The following is a 14,648-nucleotide window of genomic DNA, read 5'->3' as shown; positions in this document are numbered from 1 at the left end:
CCTATCAAAAAGATCACAACCTTACTGCTTATACTCTCAATATTTTATGTCCAAAAATTTCAAACATGATACATGTATTTCCTAATCAAATTGTATAGCGTTCTATACAGTCTACATATAAATGTAAAATATTGTTTTGCTCAAATTCATAATAAAAAATTTAAACAAGAGCATATTAGCTCATTTTTGGAGAAGCTAATATTTTTTCTGTTGTCATAGCAGTAAATTAAGTTTTTTTATTTCGAGTTATAATTTTTTTCTCTCTTCAAATCTGAATTTCAGAGATTGTGAATCTAGAATATTAGTACAACCTCAACAGTATATTAAAGTAAATTTTGCTTGTATATTTCAACCACAATTAAACTCTATTTGCTTGACATTATTTAGCCTAAACAATTGAAATTCAGTCAATTTTTTTTTAACATCTACACTTAATCTAATAAAAGAGTTTTGAAGTTGATGTAAACGACTCTCTGCAGATGTGGCACTGACTACCCCGCTCCTCCAGTTCAGCAGTACACACTGCACAAGCGATGTGGCCGCATGGTACAAAAAATGTATCGCAGAACCGATCTGTACATATTGTGCAGGTTGGGACTTGTGGCATTCTCAACACCTAGAGATAAATATAAATATTCATAACATAACTGGACCAGTTAAGTCTGTTATCAGTACAAATTTACCAAGTTAAACATTTAAAATGAACAAAATATCTGTGAGCTATCTTTCACTCACTAGTGATATCCCCGCTCTGATTTGAATATACAACATCAGCAAAGTCGTCATTTAACAGAAATTTAACCCCTAATCATTACGTACAAAAATGGATCCCATTATATGGCATACGTACCTAAACAAAGTGTGTTTTGAAATTTCAAACATCTGTGACTATTAGTTGTTCACATGAGAAATCTGACGAAAATTTGTATGAAAAGGATGACTGCACTTAAGTACTAGTGCATGCAATATTTGCAAGAAAATAAACTGTTGAAAGAAGAATTTTTCTTTCAATTGCAGAAATTGTCAACACCCAAACTGCAACTTTACGTAATTGCGTTAAATAAAAGTATATTGTTACCAATTACGAATTTGTTTTCAAAGGTGGGGGTCTTCATGATTTCTTGAATCTCCATAATTATGATATTAAATGAGGACAACCATTTTTATAAATAATTCATACAAAGTCAGGACATGTTTGTCTATTGTTCTCCGTTAAACAGTAGTTGTATACCAAGGGTATTTGCATTATCTAAATTGTGTTAAAGGGAGATTAATCATAGACAAACATGCTCTCATGAGAAAAAACTGCTTCATCTTACTTTTGTTTTCTCTGTTGTAACCTGTAGGAAAAATACATGATTTCTCACCTCAGTTAACTTTGTGAATACTAGTACAAAATTATATCACATGATGTGTAAGGTAGCATGGTATTTGCTCACTATATAGGATAATGAACACAACAGAAGCAACCAAAAGAGACCCAAAACCCGGCACTAAGTGCAGTCATCCTTTAAGCTAAAGATAAACAAAATCGTCATTTAAGTTGACTGCTTATTGGTTCAAATAAGGATACAACAATATGGCATATTTGTTACGCACAGACACACAGACCAAGAGACACACACATAAGGGTAAAACAATTTATTTCCTATGTAGCTTCATTTGATAGGCTAATAAGCCAGGTGTAAATTTCCAGACAACGGCCATACTCGAGACGGAGGAAAAAAAAGACATGACATCATAATGCATTAAATGTGACATCACAATGCATCAAATTGAAATGCGTAAATGGCATACCTTAAAAGTGTATAACACCCTTGATTGGACATAGGAAATAGATTAATTTGATTTACATAGCTGGAAAATAAATTCTTTATAGTCAGGGACAATCAAGGCCGGTTGTATGGGGATTTACCCCGAGTTGGTACCTGATACACCCTTTGGCCTCAGGGTGTATGGAACACAACCCAGGGTGATTCCCTGTACACCTTGATTGAACGTAGATAACAAATAATATACCCCCTCTCTTTTGGAGCTGGGGTATAATGTTATGCTACATTGCAGTTTTAATGAAGTTAAAAGAATACTTACAACAGGAGATTGAAGATCAGGAAGATCCCAACTGTTTTCTTCATCCTGTGAGGGTGAATAAAAGCAAGACACTTTTTATGAGTTCCTAAACTTTTTCCATTTAATTTTAAGATACTAGATGATGCACTTAAATGTTATGAATATTTTTCCACTTCCTTTACAAAATTTGGATTGTGAAAATATTTAGCTATAGCTATGTGTAGTAGCAATATTTTATTGGATTAAATGGACCACTTGGATGTCATCAAATTTATTTGAATCATAGTTAGTACATAATATGTTCGTTCCTGGAAATTTTTATCTACAATTCTCATTGACACAAATACTGAAAAGATCCTCTTTTCAGAAAAAGGGTATGAACTTAGTTTATAGAATAATATATATGCAGTTACAAGAACAAACATCATGTGTTTTTGTTCTTGTCTGTATGTTTGTCTATAATATTTGTTTATTAAGTGAACTCTATAAAAAAGTTTCGAACTTAAATCCTAGATTTGCCAACAGAAAGACAAACTGATTTTTAATTATCCAGGTATAAATACCAATTTATTACTAATAGAACAAAAAATTAGGGTAAAAAATACTTGTTACATTTTGAATTGATTCCTGCTGATGTGGTGTTGACACTGCTGGACTGGGTGAATTAGCTGGACTTTGTGGATTCTGAGTTGAGACTCCTGGCGCATTCAGAATGGAAATGGGTGGATTAACATCCACTTCTTCCGCAAATTCCCAGCTTTCATCCTTGTATAAATAAAAAAAATAATAATTACATGTGTACATGAAAGCCACATTGCTAGTTATCTGCAAGAAACCAAATATGATTGAAATGGTCAGACCATCTTAACCATTTATTTTTTAGATATGGCCCGGTTCACCTGAGCAACATTAACCATAATAAAATCAGCTTTATAGAGTCATATACCAAATATCTGGATAATGTAGTAGAATTGATCGTGTAGTCAGTACAAAAAGGTTTTCAATTTGTCTACTTTTACTTAACATATATAGCCCCTTTTGCAACACAATGATTTTATAATCATATCACATGTCAAGCATTTTGGTTCTCAAGAAGATCTTAAACTAATGTTTTTATATATACATACAATGTACATGCATGTATATATAAACCTACATCAGATTTTGAACCCCTTGTGTACGTGTCACAAGAATTGATCAGGGGTCACATTGTAAACCATGAAGAAATAACAATATGTCAAAATGTTTGCATATCTAGGTAAATACTTGAATCATAATATTTGATGTTTTTCTAATAATTAAAAATCTTCCGTAGTGTAAAAATTCAACCCCTATTGTGTCCCTACCCTACACTCATGCATGCAGGGGTGATCATGATTTGTTTTAATTAACTTGAATCTACACAACCTGAGGATCCTTACACACAAGTTCAAAATGCAATTTTCTCAGGCCAAATGGTTTTTGACAAGAAGATTTTTTAAAAGTGTTTTCTCTATATATTTCAATGTAATACTTTGACCCCCTCCCCCAATGTGAACCCTCCCTACCCAGTTGTTCTGAAGAAGAATGTGAAAATGTAAAATGTTTACAAACAGACAGATGGGCAGATGCCTGACAAAAAGTTATTGAAAAGCTCACTTGATCTTTCAGCTCAGGTGAGCTAAAAGGGTTTGTACAAATTGAGAAAATTAGTTTCATTTGCTGTGGAATCAATAAAATTCATTATTTTTGTGGAATTCGTGGGTAGCTCTCTCCCACGAATTTAAATCCTCGACGTAAACAATCTTTAGTACTGAAACAGTAGGCTACGCATCCACGAAATTACATCCCCACAAATGAGCAAAAAAGTAATAATCCACGAAAATTGGCCCCCACGAATTTAAATGATTCCACAGTATCTTCTAAAAACTCATTTAAATCAATCTTCAATTCAGAGATAAGAAAAATTTGCAATTAGACAATATCTATACCTCATTTTCTTCATCTTTCATCTTTGATAAAAGATAGAGCCGTGGCTTAACTGTCATATTGCATGCTTTCATGGAGTTTATGTATATTTGAAGAGTGAATCCATCTTGGGGAATGGAACGGCCCTGAAAATCCCCAAGGTGGTGATCGAAATCTTCCTTCTTTCCTTTAATATTGGAACCTAATTATATAATTGAAAAAAAGGCAGTGAATATTATGAAATGATCTACAGTCTAACACACAAATCACGATTTTTAAAAATTAACCTTGAATTATAACCAAAGCTTACATTAACTTGACTTTTCTCTCTTTCTTATTTATTTTTAATGCCCACAAACTGACAAAATTTAGTTAATTATGAAATGCCAAGTAACAATTTAATATCATCTATATGCAATAAAGTGGGTGGGTGTAATTTAACACAAACACAAAGAGAGAGAGAGAGAGAGAGAGAGAGAGAGAGAGAGAGAGAGAGAGATTGTTTGTTAAAATGAAGGAAAATAATTGTTGTTGATAGGTTACTGCAGTTGTTACATATAACACTTGAAGCATATACTAATGATATGGATAATTAATCTAATTATAAACTCAGAATTCACCAATTTTCTGTAAGATGTAAGTTGCACACATGCATTGATATCTGGCAGATTCAAAGATTTCTTTGAAATAATCAATTCTAAATATTGAACTAGCTACTTTACTATTATTCTAGTACTTTTTCTTTCTATAAGAATATAAATTGCAACTAAATTTCTTTTTAGTCAATATTTTTCATACCAATATCACAATATTCTTTACATTTGATATTAATCTTTTTCTCTTACCATTTGGAAAGAAAATTTCTATCGCTCTATTTTTGATTTCCGCATATGTTGAAGCATCTGCCATTTCCACAATTCTCGTCCCCCCACCACTGGAGGTCCGCACTTGTGTAAACTTAGTACCTGTATGTAACATCCACCCAAGCTGAACTTTGTGGCACGTCATAGATGTAGACTTCTGCTTTTTCGATGGTCTCTGCTGAATTTAATTTAACTAAGTTTTTTAATTGCACAAATAATAATTTTCACTCCCTATTCACCTCCTTTTTTTAATGTAAAGTTTGAAAAATTTTCATATTAATCGCTAATCTACCAAATATCTTGGAATCCTCTTTGTTTTCACTTCTAAATAAGACATTGCTTGATACATGTTACTTCTAAATGTAAAACTTGTTAATTAAGTGTTTTAGTTGCAAGACCCTGTATTGTATGTCATTAAAATCTATTTCCATTTTTACATACATGTAGACAAGCAAAACTGTAGGAAAGCTCCATTTAAATTTAAAAACTAAAAAAATTCACTATTGATGTAATAACATTCTTACTTTCGATTGTTTTGAACGCAGTCTTTTTACTAATTCAGATAACTGTTCGCTCTTTGATGAAGGCATTCCTACAAATAAAGTAATTTTAATTATGAAAGGATTGATATCTTTTACAGTGGTTTATATACTAGATACACTTGTGCATATGTATACAACATGTACATCTATGCATTAAATTATGCAATTTAAATTAAATGTAAAAAGTATAATTTGAATGTGAAACTCCTTAATTTTTAACTTTATTTTATTTCATGCATGTGCAAAGTCCTGTTAATAAAATATATTGTGCTACAAATCAATTAAGTTAATTAAGTTAATCTTTACCTTGAACACTTTCCATAATTATACCATAATCATTACTCATTTTGATAATAATATGCCAATTTTAAGTGTTTATATCCCATGATATTGAATAATGTTATGAACATTCTTTAAATCAACTGCATATTGCAATTGAAACATTATTGAGAATTCTTGAAATAAACATTTAGGAATGCATGCATGGCAGCACTCTTCCCAAGACAAGTTTTTGACTTGGGAAGATACGATTTTATGCATATTTGGAACACATCACACGTACCTGCTTCTGACCCTCCTGATGCAGTTGATAATGCTTGGGGGATGTTTAAAACTTCATCTGCTTTCAAGACATACAGTTCGTTGCTTTCAAGTTGTAGAAAAACATCTTCGTCATCTATTATACACCCATCACTTAAAACAAGTCGAATATTTCCTGTTTCTTCGCCCAATTCAAATTTTGTAATTACTGAAATTGAAAAAAGACTCGGTCATACTATTAAATAGAGTGCATATGCAGGGTTGTCTCTAAGAACCGAGGGGCGGAGAATTCCCCCGCCTAAAATGACTTAATTACCCGGCTATTATTGCATTTCAAACACAATCTAGCTATAAGCTAGACCCCCTGTCTTCTTTTACTTTTTAATTTCCTCATTCTACTTCAATTTTTAGAGACAACCCTGCACATGTACATATACAGTACTCTAGTACATATCATTATCAATAATTATTACGGTATACATCTAATTTGAAAGTAATTAATGATGAATCATTAATATATAGTGGCAAATACTAGAATGTAGTTTAGATTCAATTAAAAAAATCTAACCTTTGGTCTTTAATTCTTGAAATTTGCTGGCCCCCAACAATCGCCCCTCTGTGCGATTGTTGTTCCACACTTTAAAAACCTTTGTATTCTCCATCTAAAAGAAGTATCAATTTATGTCCTTTACTTATAAATAGGTCTTATTCAATATCCTCTCGGATGCTTTGTTAGGCCTAACTTTGCAACAACAAAAAGGGGGGGGGGCCTAAGCTCCCCCTAATAATTTTAAAGTATTTATAATGCATATTGCTGCAAATATTTTCCCTATTTGCTTTTATTTTCATGGCAGATTGGGGGTAATTTCAACATGACTTAAAGTATTTATTAATCATATAAAAATGGTTCACACCTTGGAGAGGGGGGGGGGGGTGGTTGTGTTAGAATGTGGAAATATTTAACAATGTGTCTGTCAATTACTATGATATGTCTACAAAATTAAGTTTTGATTATCTTTTGTTTTTATTGAATTAGCTATTGGTCGTAACTTGGGTTTTTCTTGTTTTTTAGAAATAATTCGAAATCTGGGTACGAAATGACATGGGTTCAAGTAGGGCAGACTACGATTTGAGATGAAACCTGAAAAACGAAAGTAGAAGAAAAAAATCGTGTTTGGTGTTTTCAAAAAGTAATCTGAAAGCAAGTTCAATTAAAATAAATTATGTTATTTGAATAACAATGAAATAAAGCTGCTTAATTGTTGAAACACGATTTTTTTGGTCCAATCAGATGTCCTGAAATTTATTTGATCGGATCTAATGCATCTGTTGAAAGTTGTAGGAAACCGAAATTTGTTTTCTTAATTTAGAGTTCAGTTTTTCATCAAAAACACACTTAATAAGTCTGAATGTATTTATCACTCTTTAAACAAAGTTGATAGATTATCACCAAACGTGAAGTTTGTACGAGATCCAAATTGAACATGGAAGCCGTAGATGTCACTGCGCGTGTAGTGATCCTTTTTTCCTCCATCTTGGAAAAGTTTTTGTACTTCATCATGTTCATTATAAGTGCATGGGTATAGAATGTAATTTCAATATTTGGGCATATGTACAAGTGTTATCTGTAGGGAGAGCTTCGCTCTCATGGGCCCGTGAGAGGGCTTCGTCATTTACGAATAAATTAGGCTATATTTTCAACTTATCATCTACTTTTTTCTTCTTGTTAATAACCTTAACACGCAGACTCAAAATTATCTGGGTGAAATATCATGTAGGCTTAAAAACACATAACGTTTGCCAAGTCAAAATATATCATATACAGAAGTGAAAAAGATCAAACTACTATTGTGGTAATAAGAATATAAGCTTAAGTTGAATAAAATTACTTACGACAGTCCCATATAACATGCATTCACGAGCGTAAAGCGAAATAAATTATAACATCAAGATTGGTGGTTGGTAGAGAGTAAAATTCCGATCAGTTACGTTGGATGGAGTTCTTTGATGGATAACAATGTGAATAAATATTTTTATGATTTTTTTTTATATTTAAAAAAATATCTTAATATAGGTCTACGATTAGGCCTAATGACAGGTGTCGGAATTTGAAACCACTTAATTTTGTTTAAAAAATATACTCAGCACTGGCGTCGGAAGCAAATTGAAAGTGGGGGGGGGGGGGCTAGACTAATCCTCAGGAATTTTGAGAAAAAAGTAATTCCCAAAATCATGGAAATCCTAATCCGGGGGGGGGGGGGGGGGGTATACCTATTTTTTTTTTCCAAAATCATGAAATTCCTAATCCGGGGGGGGGGGGGGGGGGGGGGGGGCTAGCATGCTTCTGAATCTAACTTCTCAATCCTTCAAGGTAAATTTAGGAACAATACTCTTTCCTGCCAGAAAAAGTGGGGGGGCTGAACCCTCTATCATGCTATGTTTCTAATGGTTAGGTATAGCTTTGCAAAAAAAGTTGGGGGGGGGGGGGGGCTAAGCCCCCCTAGCCCCCCCCCCCCCCCCCCGGTTCCGACGCCTATGCTCAGTTGTATATATATAATGGTGTACTCATGTCCCTAATGCGAGGGTATTCGACATATAAGCTTATAGCTTATGCTAGTTTTTATAAATTTATATTTTTACAAACTAAAATTTTACTAATGAACAAAGGTCCACTCCACATTCGTTTTTTGAAATCAATGAAGGAAATATGGTTTTGAGTTCAGTATTTCACTTACAAAATCGATTAAAAAGGAAGTCATTGCACACATGACAAAATAGGGGTAAAGGGTCAGTGGAAATAATAATGTATTTTACATTAATAACTATTGAAAATGTACTGTTTAAAATATAAACTATCGAGATCGAGTTATCGACTATAGCTATTGTACGGACCAAAATAAATAAAATCACATACCTTGTGCTAAGCTTGTCACATGGATTTAGGCGGCAATTAACTTCAGCAGACTTCGTACGTCTTCTCTTTGGCGGTTGCAGATCAACATATTTATCGCGCATGTCTACATAAATAAGTTGCATGTAAACATATTTATCTCGCATGTTAACATAAATAAGTAGCATGTTAACATAACAAAGTTGCATGTTGACATAAATAAGTTGCATGTCAACATATTTATCTTGCATGTCAACATAACTAAGTTGCATGTCAACATAACTAAGTTGCATGTTGACATATTTATCTCGCATGTCAATATAACTAAGTTGCATGTCGACATAAATAAGTTGCATGTCAACATAAACAAGTTGCATGTCAACATATTTATCTTGCATGTCAACATAAATAAGTAGCATGTTAACATAACAAAGTTGCATGTCGACATAAATAAGTTGCATGTCAACATAATTATCTTGCATGTCAACATATATAAGTTGCATGTCGACATCAATAAGTAGCATCTAGCATCTTGGATGTCACATGTGGGCAATATTTAAGATTTTTTGAAATTTTTTATAATTCTTACTTGATTGTAATTTTCTTGCATGTCAACATAGTTATGTTGCATGTTGACATAACTATCTTGCATGTCAACATATTTATCTTGCATGTCAACATATTTGATAGAAATATAACTTGCACACAAGGGGCAGAGATATGCCACCATAGAAAATAGCTCGTTTGATGCGTAAAATTAATGTTTTATTGTGGAATAAACATGAAAGTCTCGAAGTATATGTATATTTTTAACCCGCGTAAATATAGCTTAAGTCATATATTTCAAGACAGTAACCATGTATTTTATATTAATGACCCTTAATATGTGATGTTATATATCTTTTTATTACTTAAATATGTCTCAATGTTTTAATAATACTATATAGATCACCTTTTCTGCCTTTGTCAAATAAAAAATAGCCATTATCTGACGAATCTGGGAAATTGGGCATACAAAAATCAACTTTGATAAGACCCCTGGAACAAACCAGGAGGTAAAAGGTTTTTTTTATTTGACCATTTAATGCCTTTTAGCAATAACTTTAATGTGTAGAACAGAAAAAGAAATCCATAGGGCAGAAGTTTTAAAAAAAATGTAAAAAATGTGCAAATTTGATACATTTCATGCAAAATCACATAGGGGCCTATGTTAAAGATTAACAAACTTTGAGATGACCCCCTAAACAAACGGTGTGGTAAATGTCTTATTTTTTAATCTTTAAATAATAACTATATCAGTAGAAATTCATGTAAAAAATTTCATCCAAAAATCTAGGGCAGAACAAATTAGACCCGGCCTCGTTAAAACTAGTTGACATAATCCAAGACGGATGTTGCTTGAAAATCCAACTGGTGATTAAAAGAAATGAAAACTTTATCTTGTTTGTTTATTTTTATTGCTTATTTCATCTTTTAAAAGTGTACATAACTAAAAAAAAATACCACTATTTAAAGTATTTTGAGCCTGGTTTTACCTTCAAAATACACGAAAAGCCAGGAGCTTCCGGGGGCTTCGCCCCCTGGGCCCCCACCAGGGCTTTGCCCTGAACCCACGGGGGTGGGGGGGGGGCAAGGCGGTCCCCAGACCCCTTGCCTCAATTATTTTATCCACGCCCCCCCCCCCTAACTACAAATCCTGTATCCGCCCCTGGGAAGTGCGTGAGAAAATAAAATTGATATAAAGATCTGGTAAATAAAGCTATAAAAGTCTATAATCATGTTTACAAATTTTAGATAATATGTTTTACGGTGCGACCGTTGGGGCGAGCGCAGCAGGTGATCAAAAATGAATTATGATAAATCAATAAAAATAAAAGTAGTGACGTAAAGTACACGTAAATGAAGAATGCAAAATAAAATAAATATACCAATTTTCCAGTAAATTTTTATTATTCATAAGATTTTTTATTTATTTATATACCAATCTGATTAAAATCAGGTCTTAATAACGCTCCGAAATTCTGATAGTCGCTGAACAAAGTGTACATCAGAACTTGTCGGAGCGGATCAAAAATCTGATTTTGATCAGATTGTTTATATACTGGTCGCACGCCAGTATAGAATTTATCTCAGATAAAATGTTGTTGAATAATAAAGATTTTAACATAATGTTTTAACATAATATTTCCTCTTTTCTTGCAGCAGACATTTTTCTTAAACAAATAAAATTTGACTTATCACAGAATCCCCCCTCCCCCGTTTAAAAGGAAATCAAATTTACGTATAAAAAAATTTGTTGATCACATAAGGAAAATGGATCCCCCGGTAGCATGCAATACCGTAAATAGTAGTGAAAATAAAGACACTTTTCAGCAGCTAAAGGCTTACCACGCACTCCCCATTCCTCACCCCGATTAGAATTATCCTGATTTTGAGAATTTTATTTTTCTTTTTGCTTGTGAAGATTTTTTGAAATATGTTGCCACGCCCCATTTAAAAAAACGTTCCTGGAAATTACCGTAAATACAGTGAATAAAATAAATGTGAGCATTCATCCAAATGAGAGCAAGTTACAGCTGTTTCCTATCTCTGAAGAAATGTCTCGATTCGTTAGCTCTGCAAGATTTTGAGAAGATTTTGGTATTTATATTTCAGCAGATTTACAATAACTACTTAGAGTTGTTTCCCCTTATTGTGACGTCAAAGTTCACGTCGGTCAAGTGTAGTCTGTCTCTTTGAAAACACACTAGAAAAAACTACGCGAAAAATATTGATTGTTTACTTAAAAAGCATGATGTTCTGGAAATTACACAATTTATCTGTTTCTCAAAAGTTTTACTTTGATATTCTCGCGAGATAGTATCCAGTCTAGTGAGATCGGCCGACATTGAGGAATTGCATTGTGGGTCGAAATTTACTGACTCCGAAAAATTCTGTCGGATCAATGTGCAAGAAATCCATTGTGACGTCACTCGAAAGGACGATAACTCCGTTAGTCTTAAAAGTAATGGAAATTGGCGTTGTGTTATTTACAATGCATGTACATAGTCTTTTATCTTGTTCTCGTGAGAGTGTGAAATGGGAAACCATAATTACAGGGAATTACTGGGACGATTAAAACAAAGCATTACTGGTCCGATTTACTGACTCCAAAAAAATCCCTTGAATGTAGTCCGAATTTTCTATTCACACACGCCTTGCCGGTAGAGCTCGCTTCGCGCCGGCGCTGCGCGCCGGAGAGCTGCGCTCGCTATAAATTACTTCAATGATGCTAGAAAATAATATGTAAACGGTGTGACCGTTGGACCGAGCGCAGATTTAACACAGTGCAGTTTGATTTTTGTAGAATAAAATTTATTTGAAATGCACACAGTAGGATCTGACTTCTCAAAGCATTAGCCAAAGTTTAACAAAACGTCGCGTGCTCAGTCTACATTATGACGTCATGTTTCAAACGTAATACACGTTTTAACTTTAAAGGAATTGCCGAAGAGAGTTACGTTATTCCGAACTTTTTTTTCTTCTTTCATTGTTTATCAATTTAATTCATATAAATGCCGCGGTAATAAAATTGAATACTTTATTCAGTATCTAAACGATCAGTTCCTTGATAGTAATGTTTTTATTTTCCATCTGATAATTTGATAAGACATACATAGAACTAGTCGTGTTTCATGATTAAAGCACTTTTGAAACTTATCTGGTGTCCTCTTTTATTTCTTTTAATTCAAATTACCTTCTATTTAAATACTGGAACATTTTAATCGAGTTTAGGGGCAACAAACATCGATAAGTACCGGTCAAACAATGATCGAATTAACTTTTTAAAAACAAAATGGCTGGCAATATGGCGGCGCCCATGGCTGGAAGAAATTTTTTTTGGCCTTAGTACCCCTGATTCAACTTTCATTTTTCAATGATTTTTTTATATATACGTGTTACCATTAATCCTCGCTTCGCGAGGCGGGCTTCGCCCGCCTCTCGCTGCGCTCGGTAATATGTAAACGGTGTGACCGTTGGACCGAGCGCAGATTTAACACAGTGCAGTTTGATTTTTGTAGAATAAAATTTATTTGAAATGCACACAGTAGGATCCGCCTGGTTGCCTACTCAAAGCATTAGCCAAAGTTTAACGAAACGTCGCGTGCTCAGTCTACATTATGACGTCATGTTTTAAACGTAATACACGTTTTGTCTTCGGAAATAGCCGAAGAGAGTTACGTTATTCCGAACTTTTTTTTATTTCTTCTTTCATTGTTTATCAATTTAATTCATAAAAATGCCGCGGTAATAAAATTGAATACTTTATTCAGTATCTAAAAGACCAGTTCATTGATATTAATGTTTTTATTTTCCATCTGATAATTTGGTTAGACATACATAGAACTAGTCGTGTTTCTTGACTGAAGCACTATTGAAACTTATCCCGTGTCCTCTTTTATTTCTTTTGATTCAAATTACCTTCAATTTAAATACTGGAACATTTTAATCGAGTATAGGGGCAACAAACATCGATAAGTACAGGTCAAACAATGATCGAATTAACTTTTTAAAAACAAAATGGCTGCCAATATGGCGGCGCCCATGGCTGGAAGAAAATTTTTTTGGCCTCAGTACCCCTGATTCAACTTTCATTTTTCAATGATTTTTTTATATATACGTGTTACCATTAATCCTCGCTTCGCGAGGCGGGCTTCGCCCGCCTCTCGCTGCGCTCGGTATTATTTTGTTGTAACTTGCCTACATGGGAAAACAATTAAGAATAGACCCAAAAAAAAACCCAAAAAATATTCATGATACAGTGAAATAAAAATAAATCATATATCAGCAGCCAAGATACCTTTCCAACTATCCCATAAGTTTTCAAAATATTGTAGTTTACCAGTTTGTATTGCAGCATATCTTTCAATATTGTATTTTAATTTAAAGTGACAAAGGAAACCAATCAAACATGGAATCTTATTTGACATAAGACAACAACAAATATATTGTTTCATATATATATACAGATTTATAGAATTAATGACTTTGTTATGAAATGACACTGGAAGTTGGCCAAGTATAATATTTGACATATTAAATCCAATTCTTTCAGAGGTCTTTCTATAAATTTTTAAACTAAGTTCACTCCACAAGGTATGTATTTTCTCACAGAAAATAAAATCATGAATTATTGTTTCCACATTATTTTTACAAAACCCACATGTGTCAGTAGTTTTACAGCGAATTACAGAATACCGGTAGAGTTTTCAATAGCTTGTTGGATTGCTCAATAGGGTATTCAATTTGGTCAGCAAGGTATCACATCAGGTTTAAATCTAGGTACTGTGGTTACCCAAGTGTAGATTGTTATTTTGCACTCAACCAATTCATTTGGCACAAAGAAAACCTCTAGAACACTCTCTCCTATTGTTAACTATTCTATCATAGACCTTTAAAAAGAATGTTCACCTGAACAGCACTGGATTCTATAGAGCATCAATTCTGCTTGGAGTAATTTGAATTTTGTTTTTCAAAAAAATGTAATTCAAAAGACATTTCTGAAGAAGAATTACGGAGATATTTTTTTCCTGCAAAAAATCATTAGACACATTTTGGTTCCCCAATTCCTGGTGCAACATACAGCTCTATATAAGAGTATTTTTGTGCTGTGAGTGCTTAATTAGTTCAGACTTTTATAGCAGTAATGTAGGACAACAGGGAGAAACAAAAAAGGCCCAAATGTGCAAATGTTTACTAGATTAACTCACTTTATCGCTGTCATACCTGAGTAATCACATGACCTAGATTTAAACC

At 33.3% G+C, this 14,648-nt stretch overlaps 1 protein-coding gene across 3 annotated transcripts; it reads right to left on the bottom strand.

Moving 5' to 3' along the window:
* Positions 1-221: 221 nt before the first annotated feature.
* LOC136270246 (uncharacterized) lies at positions 222-9,300 on the bottom strand. Of its 3 annotated transcripts, none has more exons than XM_066067283.1 (9): positions 8,877-9,300; positions 6,531-6,624; positions 5,985-6,170; positions 5,405-5,472; positions 4,863-5,058; positions 4,041-4,219; positions 2,683-2,835; positions 2,092-2,136; positions 222-616 (listed from the first exon to the last, which is right to left on the bottom strand). In XM_066067283.1, the coding sequence occupies exons 2-9, from the start codon at positions 6,622-6,624 to the stop codon at positions 437-439; spliced, it is 1,101 nt and encodes a 366-aa protein (XP_065923355.1). In that variant the 5' UTR covers positions 8,877-9,300; the 3' UTR covers positions 222-436. The 3 variants fall into 3 exon arrangements, with proteins under 3 accessions (XP_065923355.1, XP_065923353.1, XP_065923354.1); XM_066067281.1 differs by lacking the exon at positions 8,877-9,300 and adding an exon at positions 7,856-8,028; XM_066067282.1 differs by lacking the exon at positions 8,877-9,300 and adding an exon at positions 7,856-8,028 and having other exon boundaries at positions 4,863-5,055.
* Between the last annotated feature and the right edge of the window lie 5,348 nt (positions 9,301-14,648).

Source organism: Magallana gigas, chromosome 7 (genome assembly GCF_963853765.1).
Source record: "Magallana gigas chromosome 7, xbMagGiga1.1, whole genome shotgun sequence".
Taxonomy (NCBI): domain Eukaryota; kingdom Metazoa; phylum Mollusca; class Bivalvia; order Ostreida; family Ostreidae; genus Magallana; species Magallana gigas.
Note: the sequence above shows the minus strand (reverse complement) of the source record. Positions and strands in the feature narration are given on the sequence as shown.